The 19,521-nt window shown below is 36.7% G+C and overlaps 2 protein-coding genes across 2 annotated transcripts; both read left to right on the top strand.

Annotated features, from left to right (window-relative positions):
* Positions 1-2,263: 2,263 nt before the first annotated feature.
* Positions 2,264-6,410, top strand: unc50 (unc-50 homolog (C. elegans)). The gene is made up of 6 exons (XM_051897051.1): positions 2,264-2,431; positions 3,132-3,406; positions 3,484-3,604; positions 5,550-5,689; positions 5,774-5,881; positions 5,965-6,410. The coding sequence occupies exons 2-6, from the start codon at positions 3,133-3,135 to the stop codon at positions 6,099-6,101; spliced, it is 780 nt and encodes a 259-aa protein (XP_051753011.1). The 5' UTR covers positions 2,264-2,431; position 3,132; the 3' UTR covers positions 6,102-6,410.
* Positions 6,411-6,762: 352 nt separating this feature from the next.
* slc25a12 (solute carrier family 25 member 12) lies at positions 6,763-19,016 on the top strand. Its single transcript, XM_051897029.1, has 18 exons — positions 6,763-6,872; positions 7,677-7,730; positions 8,738-8,883; positions 9,549-9,664; positions 10,776-10,915; positions 11,237-11,383; positions 11,459-11,597; positions 11,705-11,798; positions 13,204-13,288; positions 13,594-13,678; positions 14,868-15,026; positions 15,152-15,204; positions 15,295-15,375; positions 15,459-15,599; positions 15,747-15,885; positions 16,462-16,620; positions 16,703-16,793; positions 18,072-19,016. The coding sequence occupies exons 1-18, from the start codon at positions 6,861-6,863 to the stop codon at positions 18,277-18,279; spliced, it is 2,049 nt and encodes a 682-aa protein (XP_051752989.1). The 5' UTR covers positions 6,763-6,860; the 3' UTR covers positions 18,280-19,016.
* Positions 19,017-19,521: the final 505 nt, after the last annotated feature.

Raw genomic sequence — 19,521 nt, 5'->3', positions numbered from 1 at the left:
CGTGACTGACAGCGCTAGTCAAAGCATTTGTCAGTTGCGTCTTGTTCCGTGTTCACAACAATTCAGTCTTTTCAACATTAAAGTCTTCGCGACTGACACTCATAAAGACAGTCTTTGCCGCCATCTAATGGCGTAATAATGTAACTTCTGTTGCTGTTCACAGTCAGGGACTATTTTTTCTGGCGGAAGGAAGGCTTTAGTGAAACTTTACTTCATGACTTCATGAAAGTTGCATTGATACATATTTTTGGCTTTAATATTTGTATTAACTTATTAACTTGTATTAAATTATGTGTGGTAACAGTTTTATAAAAGCATGTGATTTATTCATAATACAGCACAGCCTCTCGTATATCTTATTGCTTACATCAAAAATGATTTTTATCTTCACAGTCGTGTTATGCAATTATTGAAGCCTGCAGTGTCTTCAGAATATAAAAACATCAAAAATTTTATCTAAAAAATAAATAAAAGCAATGCAAAAAAAAAAAAAAACCCAGAACAATTGAAAACAAAAAAGTGGAAAGGGTTAAAAATAAAAATGGAATACATCAACTAAAATAATTTTAAAATATATAAAATATAAATAATATAGCCTAATATAAACTATACAAAATATATATTACAAAATACAATATTACAATTTTTTTAAAGATTTTTTTTTCAGCTAAAAGCAGATTTACCAGATCTATTCTGGTTTAGACACAGTTTATCGAAATATCACACAATGAATATGCTTGTGTTGTCATTTATGAAACATATAGATAAAATATTATGTCAGAGCATATTTCAGAAATGCTCAGTCACTTGTACATGATTATTACTTACCCAAATGGCAAAAAAAAAAAAAAAAAAAAAAACCAGAACCCAGTCATCGCTCAGTGAAGGATTGATGTATTTTTTTCCCATGCTTGTTTTTCCCACCAAAATATTAAAGGAATAATGATGTAAAATCGTATAATTGATTAGCAGTTAAACAATATTCTGTTTAAACATTCTGATTAGTGATTGTAATATTTCATAATGAGATAAATTATTTAAAATTCACATAACTGTGATAAAAGAAAAGTAATACCTATTATTTTCATCTTTAAAAATTGTGAGACTAATATTTTATCCAATGTATAAAGATATGATATAGGCCTAGATGTAGATATTATAGGAATGACCGTAATCTCAAGAAACGATTCTCTCTACTTAAGCTAAGGAAGTATTAGAGGAAAGTTGGGAGATTAGACAATTACATAGTACAGGATTTGCATGGAAGGTAAAGGAATGGGCAAGAGAAATGAGGATGGATTCAAAAATATTTGGACCAACTGTAACAATATTTTTAATACCACCTTGGTTTTTAAGTGAACCACAAATTGATTTTACAATACATCACAGAATTCAGAAAGGAGAAGTTGGAAGTAAAGTCAAATATAAAACACTAGAATACATTAATACTGTTCATTCAGCATTTATTCAGGTGTACACTGACGGTTCAAAAAACCCTGAGACAGGACGAACGGGTGCAGCATTTTATGTACCAGAATTTAAAAGTGGGAACAAAGCAAGACTAACTGATGCAACTTACAAGGAATACAAGGGATACAAGGGATACAAGGAAATGAAACAGCAGATAAAATGGCCAAGGAAGCACTCAAAGTGGATAATATTAACAAAGCAGTTACCTTAAGCAGGGCAGAAGGAAAGTCTTTGATTCAACAAGCTTGTGGGAGTAAATGGCAGAAATACTGGGACTTATGTAAGAAAGGAAGACATTTCTATAGAATACAAAATAACAAAACAAGGTCAAATTAGTCATAATATAAATAGAAAGGAATGTATTATATTTACAAGATTAAGAATGGGTCACACCAATCTTAATGCAACACAACATATCATGGGCAAACACAATTCTGGTTTTTGTAATGTATGTCAGGAAATGGAAACTGTAGAACATGTTTTGATTAGATGTAAAATATATGAACAGGAAAGAATTGATCTTATAAGAGATATACAAGCCTTGGGTATTACAGATTTCATCATATACAATATTTTAAAGACAGGAATAGAGTCTGGTATAAAAATTAGAGCATTAATGACGTTCTTGAGGAATAGTGGCCTGAAATACATAATATAGAAAATCTTCCGTGTTTCATCTTCGTCACACTCCAGCACAGTAGGTGGCGGTATGTACCTTTCCAGTTGAAGAAGAAGAAGAAGAAGAAGAAGAAGAAGAAGAAGAAGAAGAAGAAGGAGATTCTCTCTACTCCAACACTACATTTCCCAGAAAGCCTTGACACAGGAAGTGGCGTCACTGTATAGGTTGCGCTGCTACGTGTTCGGACAAGGCAGGAAGTTGACATGTCACAGTTGCTGCATTGTTTTTTACACACTAATTAAGAGATTTGCTTCATTAGTTGTTGATACTGCTGTCGAGCAGGTGAGTGTTATATTTTTATAACTTACCCTGAGAAGGAGCGACATTGTAGCTAACTGGTTTACCAGGTTATTATGTAGGATCGAACCGAGGCCCAAGTAACAGCACTAAAGCTTTGGGTTTTGCATTATGCTTAATAAAGCATCTACATTAAGACTAGCAGCCTTGCTTTTAATACAGTGATTTGAGTTTGGTGTAATGTAAGAGTTACTGTATCGTTGCTATCAGTTGTTATCCAGGACCAGACTGTGTAAAGTAAATAAGAGTGATATGACTGATCTAGGATCAGCTATACATGTTTACATAGCAGATCATATTTATAGGAAGCACAAGAACTGATGAGCTGACAGTACATTTGATTATTAAGCTTAATGCTTGACCATAGATTATAGCTTGCAAATTAAATTCATGGACAGATGATAGATAGTTTTCTAGAAGTTTTCAGGCAGAGACAGATCTACTGTACTGTCTATTTACTGTAATGAAATTGCAATTGAGTTTGACTTGTTATACTTTTTGCCAAAACATACTAAGCTATAATTGTTGATAATGACCCAGTCACTTAAGAGTCACATAATTTAGTCCTAATGAGATTCACAAGATTCATGTGTTATATCTGGACATCAGTGTATATCTTATAAATAACCAATAATTTGCAGCCCACTGTGTTTGTCGTAACCAAATTTCTCTCTCATCCCAACAGTATGTTGCCGACAAGCTCTCCACAGATCCACCAAAACGGCAGCCTCAGCGCACGGGATGCGGCACGGCACACGGCCGGTGCCAAACGCTACAAGTACCTGAGGCGACTCCTGCATTTCAGACAGATGGACTTCGAGTTCGCCATATGGCAGATGCTCTATCTGTTCACATCCCCACAGAAAGTGTACCGCAACTTCCACTACCGCAAACAAACTAAAGACCAGTGGGCCCGGGATGACCCTGCGTTCCTGGTGCTGCTCAGCATCTGGCTGTGTGGTGAGCACTTTCGATGGAAACATGGGAGGGGCTTTGGAAAGGAAACTTTTATTTGCTAACTAATGTTATCTCTGCAGTGTCGACGGTGGGCTTTGGTCTGGTTCTAGACATGGGTTTTGTGGAGACCTTGAAGCTGTTGCTCTGGGTCGTTTTCATCGACTGCATCGGCGTTGGATTGCTCATATCTACACTCATGTGGTAAGGTGCCACCCACACACACGCACGCAAAGTGTGCGCATGTCCTTAAAGTCACCAATTCATATGCCCTCGTAATTTTTTATTAAAAACGTTAACCTCCCCTACCCCAGTTCTCTTCATAACGTGTGTCTCGGCAGAAGGTGGGACTAAACATCCTCCACAACTGACTGAAAACTAGCAACTTCCTGCGATTCAAACAATTCCCAAGGACAAAATCAAGTCATAATAATAATAATAATAATAATATGATTTATTTATATAGCGCCTTTCAAGAACCCAAGGACACTTTACATAATATTGACAAAAATACAGATGTACAATCAAGGAACAACGAAGTGAACAGGAAGTCAGATGGTGATCATATAACATACAAAACAATAAGTGTGGCTCTGACAATGACAGAAATCAATCAGTTAACAAAACATATTGTAAGTAAATGAGTTTTGAGTTTTGAACTAGTTGCAAGCGATTGAGGGCTTTAGTGGGAAGGCTACAAAACAAAGAGTTAGTCCAGACGTGAGGTTATAAAAGCATGGATAACAGTTTTGGCATCTTTGAGATTTAGTAAAGGCCGTATATGGATAATGTTGCGAAGGTGGAAAAAACAGGATTTAACAAGCTGGCTGATGTGGGGTTCAGAGCATAACCCCAAGATTCCATATATGGGTGAAAGATGAATTATAACTCCGTCAAAATTAACGGAGAAGTCATGTTGGGAAATGACAAGGGATTTAGGGCCTGCTAACAGGATTTTGTTTTGTCAGTATTCAGTTTTAAGAAGTTTGATCCATCCATACTTTGAGCTCTTGTAGGCAGGAAGTGATGAAAGGGGGATGAAAAACAGAATTGGGCTGAACAGTATGATAAATTTGTGTATCATCAGCGTAACTATGGAAATTAAGACCATGACGCTGGATTATCTGACCAAGAGGATATAGAAGTGAAATATAGAAAAAATAGAAGTGGACCAAGAACGTATCCTTGAGGTACACCACGGGAAACAGTGACAGAGCGAGATTTGTGTGTATTAATGCAAATAAATTTTTGCCTGTCTCGAGTTAAGCCACTGAAAGACGGTACCGATAGCAGCTACTTTTTTTTTTTTTTGTAATTCCAGAAGCCATTTCAATTGGATATATGTCTCAATAAGGAAGAAAAGACTATTGCAACTTTCGTTTCATGCCGACTCTAATGTTGACCTTGCTTATATGGAATTGATCCAGTTTCTATTTCTGGGTTATGGATTTTTGTCTTTTTTATTGTTAATTTCAGAATAAAATCTATTCTCCATTTAATTTGTACGAAGAAATTTCAGTTCACAGTTTTACACGTTTTCATGAAATAAACCCGGACAGGGTGGTTAGGACCCCAGTGCGAATTGAACTAAAGCTAGAATAAAATAAATATTGGATGAAAAACTTACATTTATATTTTGTTGGATAAAAAAACAAAAATATTACTAAAACTGACTAAAACTAATAGAAATATTAAAAAACAAAAACTAATAAAAATGCCATAAGCACATAACAAAATTACTAAAACCTAACATGTAAACTGAAAAGCCAAAAATAAAAGCTAATTCAAATTTTTAATAAATATTGTCAATTATAATATATAAATAATACTAATATAACACTGGCACAAAGATGTGTTTTGTATTTATTTTTACTGGCTGACTGTACATTATCCTGATTAATATATGATTATTTACCAAATAAATAAATGGACATGAAATATTGATCTTATTTTATTTATGTGATTATTATTAGGAAATCAATTTCCTAGGGTTGCCTGATTGTACAGTTTAGTGATTATTATACAATAATGTCTGACCAATCTGAATAAAGTACTTTAGAGAATGATATAATAAATAGGCATAATTTTACTAGAATAGGTCATGTAGAGTTTTTTTACAGTAATCCCTGTTTTGTTTTTTCTTTTCCAGGTTTGTTACAAATAAATATCTGATGAAACATCGTAGCAGAGATTATGATGTGGAGTGGGGCTACGCGTTTGACGTCCATCTAAATGCTTTCTACCCTCTTCTGGTCATTCTGCACTTTTTACAGCTATTCTTCATCAACTGTAAGTAAAGAGGTGTATAAATGTATAATAAGCTGTACTGTTTTCAATTATGGACATTGTGAACACATCTTGCTCTCTTGACAGATATTGTTGTTACGAGTTCAGACTGGTTCCTGGGTTATTTTGTGGGAAACACCTTGTGGCTTATTGCAATCGGTTACTATATTTACATCACATTCCTGGGCTACAGTGGTAAGTGTTGTGAAAGCTGTATTTTTACCATCCATAAGTTCTTCAGCTGAAAATTGTCTAATTTTCTCTCCTTGTTTCTTTAGCGCTCCCGTTCTTAAAGAACACTGTGGTGCTTCTGTATCCCTTTGCTTTGCTCGGACTCCTGTATGTTCTTTCCATTTCACTTGGCTGGAACTTCACTAAAGGTCTCTGCTGGTTCTATAAGCACAGGGTCCAGTAGAGGGCGCCAGAGCACATGAGGGACATTGCAGTGCACATGTGCTCTTAAAGATGGATGGAAAGTTTGTTGTCGCTCTTGGGACTTTCTGAATTTTTGTATGTATCTGTAAATATCAGTTTGGTTGTAGAGGAAAAAGAGTTTCAATTGTTTATGGTGTCATTTTTTTCCTTAATTTGATACTCAACCCTCATTTAATGTTGTGATGTGGTTTTGAAAATGCAAACATGGGGAAAAGTGCATAATATGTCTGCTTTGATGCTGCACTTTTTACTTATGAGAATGTGTACAATAAAGATATTTTTAAAGAAACAGATTTTTTAGTTTATTCAAATATTGTCCTTTAACGCATGAAATGTAAATGTGTGACTAAAATGTATTTTCCATCATATATAAAAATACATTTTCCACATTTTAGTTGCATATATGGCCATAATTAAAGTATTTAGGTGTTTCTTGAAAATTGTAAGGGATTCTGTTTTTTACAAAAATGCAAAACAATTAAGTAGTTTCTAACAAACAACATAAATCCATATAAAAATACAATACTAACTACATAAAAACAAATTAAATAGAATATTTTTATAGATTCAAAATAAATTTCAATGGCTGCTTGGAAATATCCGTATCCGGCTGAACCTTGTGAGGCGTGATATCACAGGTGCGCGCGCACCTCCTTTGGGTTTTTTTTTCACACACGCTCTGTCATCGGCCACGCGCCTGCGCGAACCCAAACGACCACACGTGACGTCAGACAGCAGCATGGCGGCCAAGGTGACTCCAGCGATACAGTATTTGACTGAAAAATAATGTTTCTAATTTTTAGCTGTCAACTCTTAATTGTAGTTGGTGATTATATGTGGGAGAAAGGCTAATAGATATAGAAATTAGATCAGTAGATAGTGTGATAAACGTTTTTAACTGACCGGCGCGAGCATCACTGAGCTTATCACAACGCTCGCGCTGAGACTTTGACTGAATTCAGTGTCTGTGAGGATCATAAAACCATAAAAAATATCAGAAATGTGTGTTAAAAAGCATTAATCAGCTCTTTAACAGCCTTTTGTGTTGTTAGAGATTAGCTTTTGTTTATAAAGTCAAGTCAGGCGTGTAAGGATCATGTAGTGTGGGCGAAATTGGGCTCGTTTTATTCTTCAGGGACTCTGTGGCTTTATATGTGTTTGTGTTGGTTAATTAGTGGTTGGTTTATTTTTGGTTATGTGCTTTTTAAAAAACTTGGTTTAGTTGTAGATGTATTCTGTGCAATATTTATGAGCCGGAAAGTCCCAGTGATATTGAATATGCCCTTAAACCGCGTGTAGCATTTGATATTTACGAGAAGATTTGGGAGTAAATGTAGTTTTGACCGTTCTCTCAATAAAACCTTGTCATTCTGGGACTGAAAAACACCGAGTTTTGTCATAGATACAGATAGATCTGTTAGGTCAAAACATACAATGCATTTCACTAGATAGGTGGTGCTTTTGTGATTATAATTATGGATAATAGCTCTTTAGATTCACATTCTGTCTCTATATTGTCATTCAGCCTTATTGTTGTGTTGTTTTCGTTTTGCAGGTGCAGTCAACCAAAAGGGCCGACCCTAACGAGCTGAAGGTCATCTTTCTAAAGGTAAGATTATACAGCAGAAATCCTTCCTTTAAAAGTTGTATTTGGGTTTTGGTTTGTTTCCTCCTTTACGCTGTAGTAAATTGAGCAGCTTTGAACCAGCTGTAAAGTAGTTAGTGTCATGACTTTGGTCTGTCATTACAGCTTTATTTCCTTAGTCACGCTGCACTTTAATTGTCACGCTGTTGTCGGTAAGTTTAGGATGCTTAAGAATGTCAGGTTCACTTCAGCATGCACATCATGACCGATTGGAGCCGTCTCCTTTTTCCAAAAGCAACACAAAGAGAGACTTGCATGCGCAGGAAGGAACGTCTAGACACCTGTGTGTGATTGTGGGTAAATAGCTCTCTGGCTTTAAATATCCTCCAGGGCTCTTATGTTCATGTAGTGATTTGTGATCACTTCCGCCGTTAAGATCTTGTGCGTCTGTCAGCCGAGAGTAGTTGTTTCTTGGGCCGTGTTGGGCAGCTTTGGTGTCTGGTAACACAGTGACTTGTGTGCGATGTGGCTCTATTAATAGGACTCAAGCATGTAAGATGGAAGGAAGACATGAATGTCAGGTCTTCCTAAGGTCAGAGGGCATCTCCCTTCAGCATTTTGTGTCCAGATTTTTTTTTTTTTTTTTTTTACAAAACTGGGAAAATACACAACTCGCTTGGCTCATGAATATGATGTCACCTTTGCCTAGTTTTCCCAGTAGGCGGATGTTTGTACTTGATAAGTAAGTTTGCAGCTTGCATGTTGCCAAAACAGTTGTTTGAAAGAGGCCAATGATATTTTACATGACCAACTACAGTTTTATTTTTCTTAACACTGGGGGCATGCATAATAAAACTCTTAAAATATATTTATAATGGTACATGACTTTTTTGTTGTTGTTGTTGTTGTTGTTGTTGTTTTTTTTAACCATGTTTTTGATGTGCCAAAAATACCATCACACATGTTTAATTATGCTTCATATCCAACACAAATGCTGTAACTGTGTGGGTTTTTTCTTTATTTTCCCTCAGTATGCCAGTGTGGCGGATAAGGATGGAGAGCGGTACATGACACCCACTGATTTTGTGCAGAGGTATTTGGGCCTCCACACGCAGCTCCACTACAACCCTAAAACTGTGCAGCTGCTCGCCGGTGTGGCGGACACCACAAAAGATGGGTGAGATGAACATCATGTTTCCTGTCTCTGTACTTTTTCTGTATTCTAATTATTTATGGTTTGATATAAAGCCTGTACCTTCAGATCAGCTCAGATCTAGAAATTCACCCACTTTAGTAGCAGCCAGGTGCTTATGGCATAATTTTGAAAATTCTGTATTGCACTTTTTGTTTTTTAATGTTTTTGAAAGAGCAAGGTTGCATTTATTTGATCACAATTATAGTACAATTTAAAAGAACGGTTTTCTATTTGAAAATATTATTAAATGTAATTTATTCCTGTGATCATTACTCCAGTCTTAAGTGTCATATGGTCCTTCAGTTGTGCTGCTTCATATTTTTGTGGAAATTGTGATATAGAATAGAAAGTTCAAAAGAACAGCATTTATTTTAAATAGAATTTTTTTTGTAACGTTATAATAAATGTCTTTACTGTCACTTTTGAATTTAATGTTTCTTTGCTGAATAAAAGTATTCTTTAAAAAAGAAGAAAAAGTAGTGTACATGGCATAATTTAGAAAATTCTGTTTTGTACACATGTAGTTGCAAGCGATCCAACTAGTGTTGAGTTTAATAGAATTAAAAACGTCTTAATGTGTTTTGTGTGAGAGAGATATTTTTTTTTTTTTTTTTTTTTTTAAATGATTCTTCTGTCTTTTTATTCAGGCTGATCTCATACCAAGAGTTTCTGGCCTTTGAGTCAGTGCTGTGTGTGCCTGATGCCCTCTTCATCGTGGCCTTCCAGCTTTTTGACAAGACGGGCACTGGAGATGTATCCTTCGGTGAGAACAGTATTGTTTGTATATAAGTGTTCAGTCTTATTTAAAATGGACTACTGTACACCATGTTTGTGTGTACTATGGCTGTTTCTTAATATGCTTTCTTAAGCGATCTTGCGTCCTGTGTTCTTGCTCTACGTCATCATCAACCGCTGAAGTTCAATGCCAGTACTCAAGAACACAAGAACAGAGGACGCATGAAAGTACCCGGATGTGTTCTTGATACTGAGGATGCATTGAATGCAGACTTGAGAGAATCGAACCGTTAAAAATCACAGAAGACGCTGCAGGCGGTCAACATACAAAAGCCTGCAAGCTTTAAAGTTCTCGTTCTCACTTATGAGATTCCCGCTACAAGCTCACAAATACATGACGGCTTGTGAAAGTAAACATTTGTCCGTTTGTTTTGCTTAATTTTAATAAAGTGATAACCCGAACAAAGCCTGCAGTATTTTTATTGGCATATAAAAAAAGAATCTTAACATTGACAAAGCATGTAACACAAAGGCTACTCATTTTCATAAATACACGCACTGAAATAAAAAGATATAAAATTATATGAAAACAATGTCTATAATAATATGAAAGAAATCTTTTAATAGGTTATGACATTTGTTTGTGATGTTATGTTGTATTTATTGTTCATTAGCCACTTATAAGATGCTGGGACGGTCGTTGAGCAACAAGAGCGCAGCACATCTCAATTCTCAAATGATGCGTTCTGTGTCCACGCGTCCTTCCAAGTTCGTTCTTTCAAGGTCGCCTGGCAAGACCGGACTCCGCGAGAACGCACGTCCGTTCTCTGCGTTCTTGGAATTGAGAAACAGCCTATGTATTTTTACATTCTAATGTCGAACTCCATTAATATCAAAACAGTCAAGTATTTGTGTGGTGCATGGAGTTTCCTCCTAATTCACTAATGAGAATTCATTTAATGCTGCCTATGTGCCCAGTGTTTTTGAACAGAGCTGTAGTGTTTTATTCCCTTTTACAGAGTCAGCTGATCATAATATAGCTATGCTAAACAAACAAGCTGTACAACACTGTCAGTAATGTTGCAAGGCCTGGAATGTGTTGCAGGAGTGTAAATCTGTCCATGTCCGTGTGTTTACAGAGAACGTGCGTGATATCTTCAGCCAGACGACGGTTCACCACCACATCCCCTTCAACTGGGACTGTGAGTTCATCCGCTTGCATTTCGGCAATAACAGAAACAAACGCCTCAGTTACCTGGAGTTCACCCAATTCCTGCAGGTACCACACCACACAGTTCCACCCCTCAAAATTATGGCGATGTCATATTAAATTTTTATTGTTTTTATATAATATTTTAAATATATAATTATATTTAATAAAAAATTATATTGTAACATAATATTAATAATTTTAATATTATGATATATATTTTTTAATAATATAATAATGCCCCCAGGATTGTGTAGTTACATTCTTTACCAGCAGGGGTTGACTGGCCCTTGACCTTTTGGTTTGACCTTTTGGTTTGGCAAAATTTTTATACAAGTTTATTCCTTACCCAAAACCGAATTTCTGATTTCTGTGCTTGTGTTGTCATAGGAGCTGCAGCTGGAGCACGCACGACAGGCGTTCGCACAGAAAGACAAGGTCAAGAGTGGCATGATTTCATCCTTGGATTTCAGTGACATCATGTCCACCATCAGACACCACATGCTCACACCTTTTGTGGAGGAAAACCTTGTGTCTGTAAGTGTGCAATAAAATCTTTTTGATATGCTGAGATGGAGTTTGTTGTAAAAGGTTTATATGTGTGTCTCCTAGGCAGCAGGGGGCGGCACCTCTCACATGGTGAGCTTCTCTTACTTTAATGCCTTCAACTCTCTCCTGAACAACATGGAACTGATCCGTAAAATCTACAGCACTCTCGCTGGAACTCGCAAGGATACGCTTGTCACTAAAGGTGCGTGCTGTCAGTAATAATCTCAGTTTCTGTTAATCTGCATATGAGAATAAAGTTGTTTATTTTGCAGAATTGTCTAACGTTTTCTTTCTTCTCTCCATCTATAGAGGAGTTTGTTCATGCTGCAAATAAGTTCGGTCAGATTACCCCTATGGAAATTGACATCCTGTTCCAGCTCTCAGGGCTGCACTCCCAAACAGGGTACTTTCCTTTTTTAAAACCAGTTCATCCACATGTACATTAAGCAGCATTATCAGCTGATCAGGTGTTCTGCAAGACCCCCCTTTCTATTAAACATACCTTATTGGACATCTCTGCTTTTAATGCAAGTAGATGACGATATATTTAGCAAGATCTCTTAAAGACTTGTTCAACAAGGTCCTTCCAGAAAACGCTTTAGAATTTATTAATTTAATTTATTGTATTTTTCTATTTTCTTTTGTTTGGTTTTATTTAATTTGTACAACTCCTATGTAACTTCTATGAAAATGCAGCTTTTGTCAAATAACTCTCATTAGAGTATTAGTAGACTGTTAGGTTACAGTTCGAGTTAGTAGAATAAGTTGACATGTAGTTGCAAAATTTTCCCACCGGTTAATCGACATGTGACAACACCAGTAATACCGGTGTCACCGGGAGGCGGGGCCTCCACCTCTTTTTTTTGTTTTTGTTTTTTAAATCGCTTATGAATGCCAGTGCGGCCGTGTACATTTTACTTTCACTTTCAAATTAGTGTCAATTGTTTGAATGGTGGGTTATTATTCTTACTGAAAAACACAACAACAAAACAGTACAACAACAAACTCACTTATATTAAACATTGAATGTTTATTAACAAAACGAATAAGAATACACCATGCTAGGCCTAATATAAAATAACAAATAGGCTAACTTACCCAACAAAAAACTGAAAATCAAACTGGAACCAAATAAATAAGGAACAGAAGGTTTAAGTTCTTCAGTCAAGAGCAGCAAGTAATTCTCTCTCTTACCTTTGTTCTTTGATTAAAATTGACACTAAGATCTGCCGCTGCTGCACACGGCGCGGATTTGACACGCGTCCCATTTTCTCACAAATCTTTACGTACATTTAAGACTTAATTTAACTCATTTAAGGCTGCTCTTATGAGGACACTCAACAAAACGGACATTTTGGCATAATTTGTGTGTTATGGTTCGTTCAAGTGCGGAAGAGAACTCAATACTGGCGCGCGTTGTGTGTGTGTGTGTCATAGGTAGGACATTCACAGACAGCGCACTCTCTTTTGTCTTGTCGCACTTGAATGGTTTAAAAGCATTTGCATGAATAAGAGCCTGATCATATAACGCAGAAAAACGGATACTGTGTTAATTGCGTTAAATATTTTTAACGTGTTAAACTGAAAAAATGTGAAATCGGTTTTGCAAAATAGTGTGTTAGCAGATATTAAGCAGACAGTCTACTAATACTCTAATGATAGTTAGTTGACATGTAGTTGCAAAGTTACTTAAAGTTAGTAGAATGTCTAAACTGGATCATCGAAACAAAAATTCTACTGCCTACCATGCGTTCTGTGTCCTGCCTACTATCAGCTGATCGGGTGTTTATGTATGTTATGATGTGTAGACGATTAAACCTGGCTGATATCGAGAGGATAGCGCCACTGGAGGAAGGAGCGCTGCCATATAATCTGGCTGAGGTGCAGAGACAGGTGGGTTTATCTGTATAAACAATCAGATAAGAGTCTATTAGGGGTCATTTAAATGTGCATATATATATTGCTGAGAAAATTCTAGTGTTATCAGTGAGCTTGCCTTGGCAAACACAACTAATTATGGTACAAAACATCTTTTTACTTTGGGTTAAGGATTTGACACCACTCTCAATTTCTTCAGAAAACGTAAAAACCTGGTTTAAACTTATTCAGGCTGCTGACATATTTCTGAAATACAGACTGGCCCCAAAACATGGTGCATTTAGTTTTAAAACTCACATGCTGTTTTTCTCTGTGTGCAGCATTCACATGGGGATGTATCTCGGTCTGTGTGGCTGCAAGCAGCAGAGTCAGCATACAGGTTTACTCTGGGCTCCATCGCTGGAGGTAAGAGTTTACGCCATCTGCTTATTTCTCGTATTAGTTAAAGGATCCCACGAAATGGATTGAGGGCATTTTTACATTCTGTGTTATGTATTTTCTTATGACAAAGAAAGTTGTGAGAAGGACATTAAGGGATCATTCCGTATTTTAGTTCACATCAAAGCCATAAACCATGATTTGCTACTTTCAGTTGCTAGTCAGAGGCAGGTGGTATTAGGAGAAGGGACATTGCCTTTCTAGAAAGCTTTTTATTGGCCAAATATTTGGATATGCCAGCCAGCATACAAGATGGTTTTTTTTTTTTTTTTTTGTCCGTTTTCGTAGAAGAGTTGCACTGTAAATTTTAAAAGTGCATTTCAAGTTAATTGTCCATTTTTATGAGTATGAAGTCCAATTTCATTGGGTTTTTAAAAGAGTCATGTTTCATAGCACACTATCAGGCAAAGGTTTGGGGTCAATAAGAGCATAAGAGACTTCTTTCAAAAAAAACTAAATCTTACCCACAATAAATGTTTGAATGGTAGTGTATAGTGGTGTAGCTAGACACTTGTGTCACAATTCGATACAAATCACGATAGTGAACTCACGATATGATACAATCGAGATATTTTATGCCAAAATAAAGAGGAGAGGTTATTTTATTATTATTTAAACAATAAAATAATAATATTATTATCAGGACCCACAAAATATACCCCTATTGTATTATTATACATTATTGATTGATTAATTTTACAATGCCTTTATGACATTTTTGGGATCTTTTAAGTTTTAGAGGAATGGACTTTAAATGGAGTGTCAAATCTCTCAGGTTTTATAAAAAAAAAATATCTTCATTTGTGTTTAGAAGTTGAACAAAGGTTTGAAATGAGGTAAGGGTGAGTACATGACAATTTACATTTTTGGGTGAATTATACCTTATAAATATAGTAAGCTGAGCCTTGGATAAAACTAACTCTATATTGCGTATTATATCGTTTACATCAACGATACATATAGTCACATTTTTATGTCACAATATCTGGATATAACGATGTATCATTACACCCCTAGTAATGCATTTGTACTTTTATTTCAAAAGAGCAAGAAAACAGTTGTCAATGGCCTCTTCAAATGCACAGGTTTTGCTGGTTTAAATGGAGGGTATATATCGTTTGCACGTATGCAATCTAACCTGTGTGTATGTTTATAGCCACTGGTGCCACAGCTGTGTACCCCATAGACCTGGTCAAGACCCGCATGCAGAACCAGCGCTCCACTGGATCCTTTGTAGGAGAGCTCATGTACAAGAACAGCTTTGACTGCGCCAAGAAAGTCCTGCGATACGAGGGATTCTTTGGCTTTTATAGAGGTTGGATTTGTGTTATGTTGACATCCCTGTTTCAGAAAAACCATATAGAGTGTTTGTCTGCATGTTTCTTAACATTTATCTCGCTTTCTTTGTCCTACTCTTCTGTTTGTGTGTTTCCCCTACAGGTCTTCTACCACAGCTCATTGGAGTGGCTCCTGAGAAAGCCATCAAGCTCACTGTGAGTGTCATTAAACTGCCTGTAGAAAGTAGTTTCTGAGCCGCTGACAGTGAAACCAATTACATGAGTTTCTGTGTGTCTGTTTTCCAGGTGAATGACTTTGTGAGAGACAAATTTACCACAAAAGAAGATACGATACCTTTGGCTGCTGAGATTCTCGCCGGTGGATGTGTGAGTATAATAAACTGCACAGAACTGTTAAACTGGGTTATGTTGTACTTCACTGGCTGAACTATCTGTCTCTGTCTTTTCAGGCTGGTGGGTCGCAGGTTATCTTCACCAACCCTCTGGAAATCGTTAAGATTCGTCTGCAGGTTGCTGGCGAGATCACTACAGGCCCCAGAGTGAGCGCGCTCAATGTGGTCCGAGACCTCGGCTTTTTTGGCCTCTACAAGGTGGGGGATGTGTCTGTCTTTGTCTTTTTATCCAAGCAAATTTGACATTGTAACTTCTCACTGCTTGCATCCAGAATACAATTGAACATGGGCGCTATGCCTTAGCATAAACTATAACACATAAACCTTACTGGTTTTCTTCCACAGGGTGCTAAGGCTTGTTTCCTGCGTGATATCCCCTTCTCTGCCATCTATTTCCCCGTCTATGCTCATACGAAGACACAACTGTCAGATGAGGATGGAAGACTGGGGCCTTTGCAGTTGTTAACCGCTGGTGCCATCGCAGGTCAGAACATGACTTCAACTTTGTGATGCTGGCCCAGTTCAGTTTCAGGTTAAGGACTGGTTGCACCCTTATAACCATTTTTTCTTTTTTCTTTTTTTTTTTTTTTGATGAATATCTATTTTTTAAATGCATTTTATTGATCTTATTGTGAACGATTCGTCCGTGTACATGTTCCTTTTTTCTTTTTTCAAAATTTCATAACTCGATCATCCTTCGGCCTCCATCAAGTCCTGACAGACTTCTCACTGCTGATGTAAGCAGGACTTCTCCAATCATTTAATCTGCTTAATCTGCATTTAATCCACCTCTGCAGATCTTCCTCCAATTTTGAGTGCAACAGCCACAACTCAAAATCCAATCAAAAAACTAAAACAAAGTTCCTGCCCTAATTTTTTATTTTTATTTTTTATTTTTTTCATTTACATCACAATAGGGAAGATAAGATCTTCCACTACTTATATTTCATCAAGACTTTTTTTCAGATAAAATGAAACTGCATCTGACCAGATTTCCTGTTTTAAGTTCAGAGATTTTCTTTCATGTATTAATAGATGTTTGAATGATTTTAATTGACAGGTGTACCCGCTGCTTCGCTTGTCACCCCTGCTGATGTCATCAAAACACGACTGCAGGTGGCGGCACGCGCTGGTCAGACGACTTATTCTGGAGTGATCGACTGCTTCAGGAAGATCTTAAAAGAGGAAGGCTTCCGAGCATTATGGAAGGGAGCCGGAGGTACACACACAAACACGTCACACAGATTTCATTACAGTCACGTCCATATTCACTCACGGTCCTCTCTCCGTCTTCTCTGTAGCTCGCGTGTTCCGTTCATCCCCTCAGTTCGGTGTGACCTTGGTGACATATGAGCTCCTGCAGCGATGGTTCTACGTTGACTTCGGAGGACAGTAAGTGTTGATCATGTTAAGCACACTTTGTACTGCCTGAAAGTGGGAAATGTTAAGTAACGTGTTTTACCAGAGGATTCACACAGCATGAAGACATCATGCTTCTAAAACAGATAGATAATGTGATAAAATCTGATGGATAAGCCACATTCATGGTTGTTATAGCTGATATACATACACTTACGTTTGAATTCTATATTTATTGTGCCAACGTTAATGGGCTCGATCTACTCCAGTTTGTTTAAAAGCAGAGGATCTGTTCTTTCTTTTGATATATTGTATGTTCAGATATTCATACAACAAAATATGCCATGAAGGTTTTTTGAAAATGATCAAAAAAAAAAAAAAAAAAAAACGCTGACAGTTAATATACACTACAGTTCATAATTTTAGGGTCATTAAGATTTTTCATTTTGAAAGAAAATACTTTTATTCAGCAAAGATTTTCTGTTTCAAATAAATGCTGTTCTTTTGTCCTTTCTATTTATCAAAGCCCGAACACCGAAAATATGTATCATGGTTTCCACTAAAATATTTAGCAGCACAACTGTTTTCAACATTGATGATAATAAACAAATGAGCAGCAAATCAGGATATTAGAATGATTTCTAAAGGATCATGTGACACTGAAGACTGGAGTAATGATGCTGAAAATTCAGCTTTGATCACAGGAATAAATTACATTTTTAAAATGTATTCAAATTTATTGTATTAATATTTCACAGTATTATTGTTCTTACTGTATTTTTGATCAAATAAATGCAGCCTTGGTGAGCAGAAGAGACTTCTTTTAAAAACATTAAAAAAAATATCTTACCAACCGTAAACTTTTGAATGGTAGGGTTAATTACGTAATTATGCTTAGAATGCATAGAATGATCTTTGATTAGTATGCTGGCAACTATAAAAAGCTTACAGTTAATATAACCCCAAAAAATGTTTTGTTAATGGTGCTAAAATGTCCCCAACATATTTGTCAGGCATGTCCTGAGAAATCCCACTGGTCTCTTAAAAGCCCTAGGCTCTGGAAATGAGTCAAAGACCAAAAAACTAGCCAATCAGAAAGACTCTCTGCCTGTGAATCACTATGTGTACAGGTTGACTAACATAGAGGGCAGGGTTTTGTTTCTGCACCATTGGTAAAGCATTTTATTCAGTGGCAGTGTGGTGTGGTGGAAGTTAGCAAACAGAGCCTTTATCTGGAAAAATATCTCACTTTGAGTTTCTTTGCATAAAAAGCATCTGCTAAAGCAAAAACTTCTTTTCTTCCCCTTCCAGTCGCCCTGCTGGTTCTGAACCAATGCCCAAATCCCGGATCTCTGAGCTTCCTCCTGTCAGTTCTGAACATGTCGGTGGTTACCGTCTGGCAGCCGCCACCTTTGCTGGGGTGGAGAACAAGTTCGGACTGCACCTGCCCAAGTTCAAATCCTCGGGGGTCATGGCCATTCACTCCGAAACGCCCACGGAACAAGCTGCTGCATCATAAATCATGCCCCGCCTATCATGGCCTTGTCCTCCAATGGCTGCATGCCTCCCTCCCACAGTCTACATTTGCCTACATTTTCCCACACTTTTTTTATTTTCTCTTTCATTTCAGTTTTTAGGTGGGGGACCTGGGAAATTATACTTGTTTTCAGAGTCTTGTTGCTTTAACCCATATCAGTGCCTCAGTTTTGATGAAGAACACTGTTTAGAGGTCATAGTGTGTTTGCGCTAAAGCACAGGGTAGATGTTTGCCACACTGATCAAGACCTAAAACGACACAAGTACAGTGAAATATCCATCAAGGGCTCTAGAGAAGTTCATCACTCAGCCACCGGCTAATATTGAAACGACTGTGTGGCTGTAACAAGAGCTAAAGAGCTTTTCATGAAACACTCCTGAATGGAAAACCATAACACATTGGTTTTATGTTTCTCCGCTCCCCAAGACGCACATTCGCTGCTTTTAAGTTTTAGTCTCATGATTACTGATGTATTGTTGTGACCGAAGCATGCTGTAGTGCTTTTCATTTGCTTATTTGGCTTTGCGTAGCTTGCACATGTACTGTATATACATGTACATCTCATGCACAGAGATATCTCTGTCTGTGTCACAGTGACTGATGTACAGAGGTTTCAAAACTTGATCAAAGAAATCATGGTCGATTTGAAATGTAGAAAGTAATTTAAATGCATTTCATTCTTGTATTTTATGGAAATAAATCAGTACGGTTAAATTTTATTTCTAGTTTGTGAAGGTTTTATTGAGTTTATTACAGCAAGTTACAAAAGAATTAGTGAAATTGTTGCATGACCAAACGCACATGCAAGATCACAGGCCATCAACACGCTTGTCCTGCTCACTTCAGTCATCAGGTAAATCAGGGTTCCCACACATTTTGACCAGTGGATTTTCAGTTGTTTCTATTCATGATTACTGGATTTTTCTAAAACATAATATAGAAATTGCATGCACAAAGCTCAATTTCTAGCTAAGGAAATACCATTATGTGATATAATTGATTATTTGAAGTGACTTGTGATCATTGTGCTATTGAAAGTCCAATTATGTCCAAAGCAAATCTATAAATGCCATGGAATATGCATTTTAAATGCCTAAAATACGTAACTATTTTTTTATATTGTCATTATGTTGTGTTAAGCATTTTATGTTCAAGTTCATTGTGAATAAACTGTATGGGTATTAACCGTTTACACAAACATATTGTCTAACAATGAACTCTTTC

Source organism: Ctenopharyngodon idella, chromosome 6, assembly GCF_019924925.1.
Source record: "Ctenopharyngodon idella isolate HZGC_01 chromosome 6, HZGC01, whole genome shotgun sequence".
NCBI classification, from domain to species: domain Eukaryota; kingdom Metazoa; phylum Chordata; class Actinopteri; order Cypriniformes; family Xenocyprididae; genus Ctenopharyngodon; species Ctenopharyngodon idella.
Note: the sequence above shows the minus strand (reverse complement) of the source record. Positions and strands in the feature narration are given on the sequence as shown.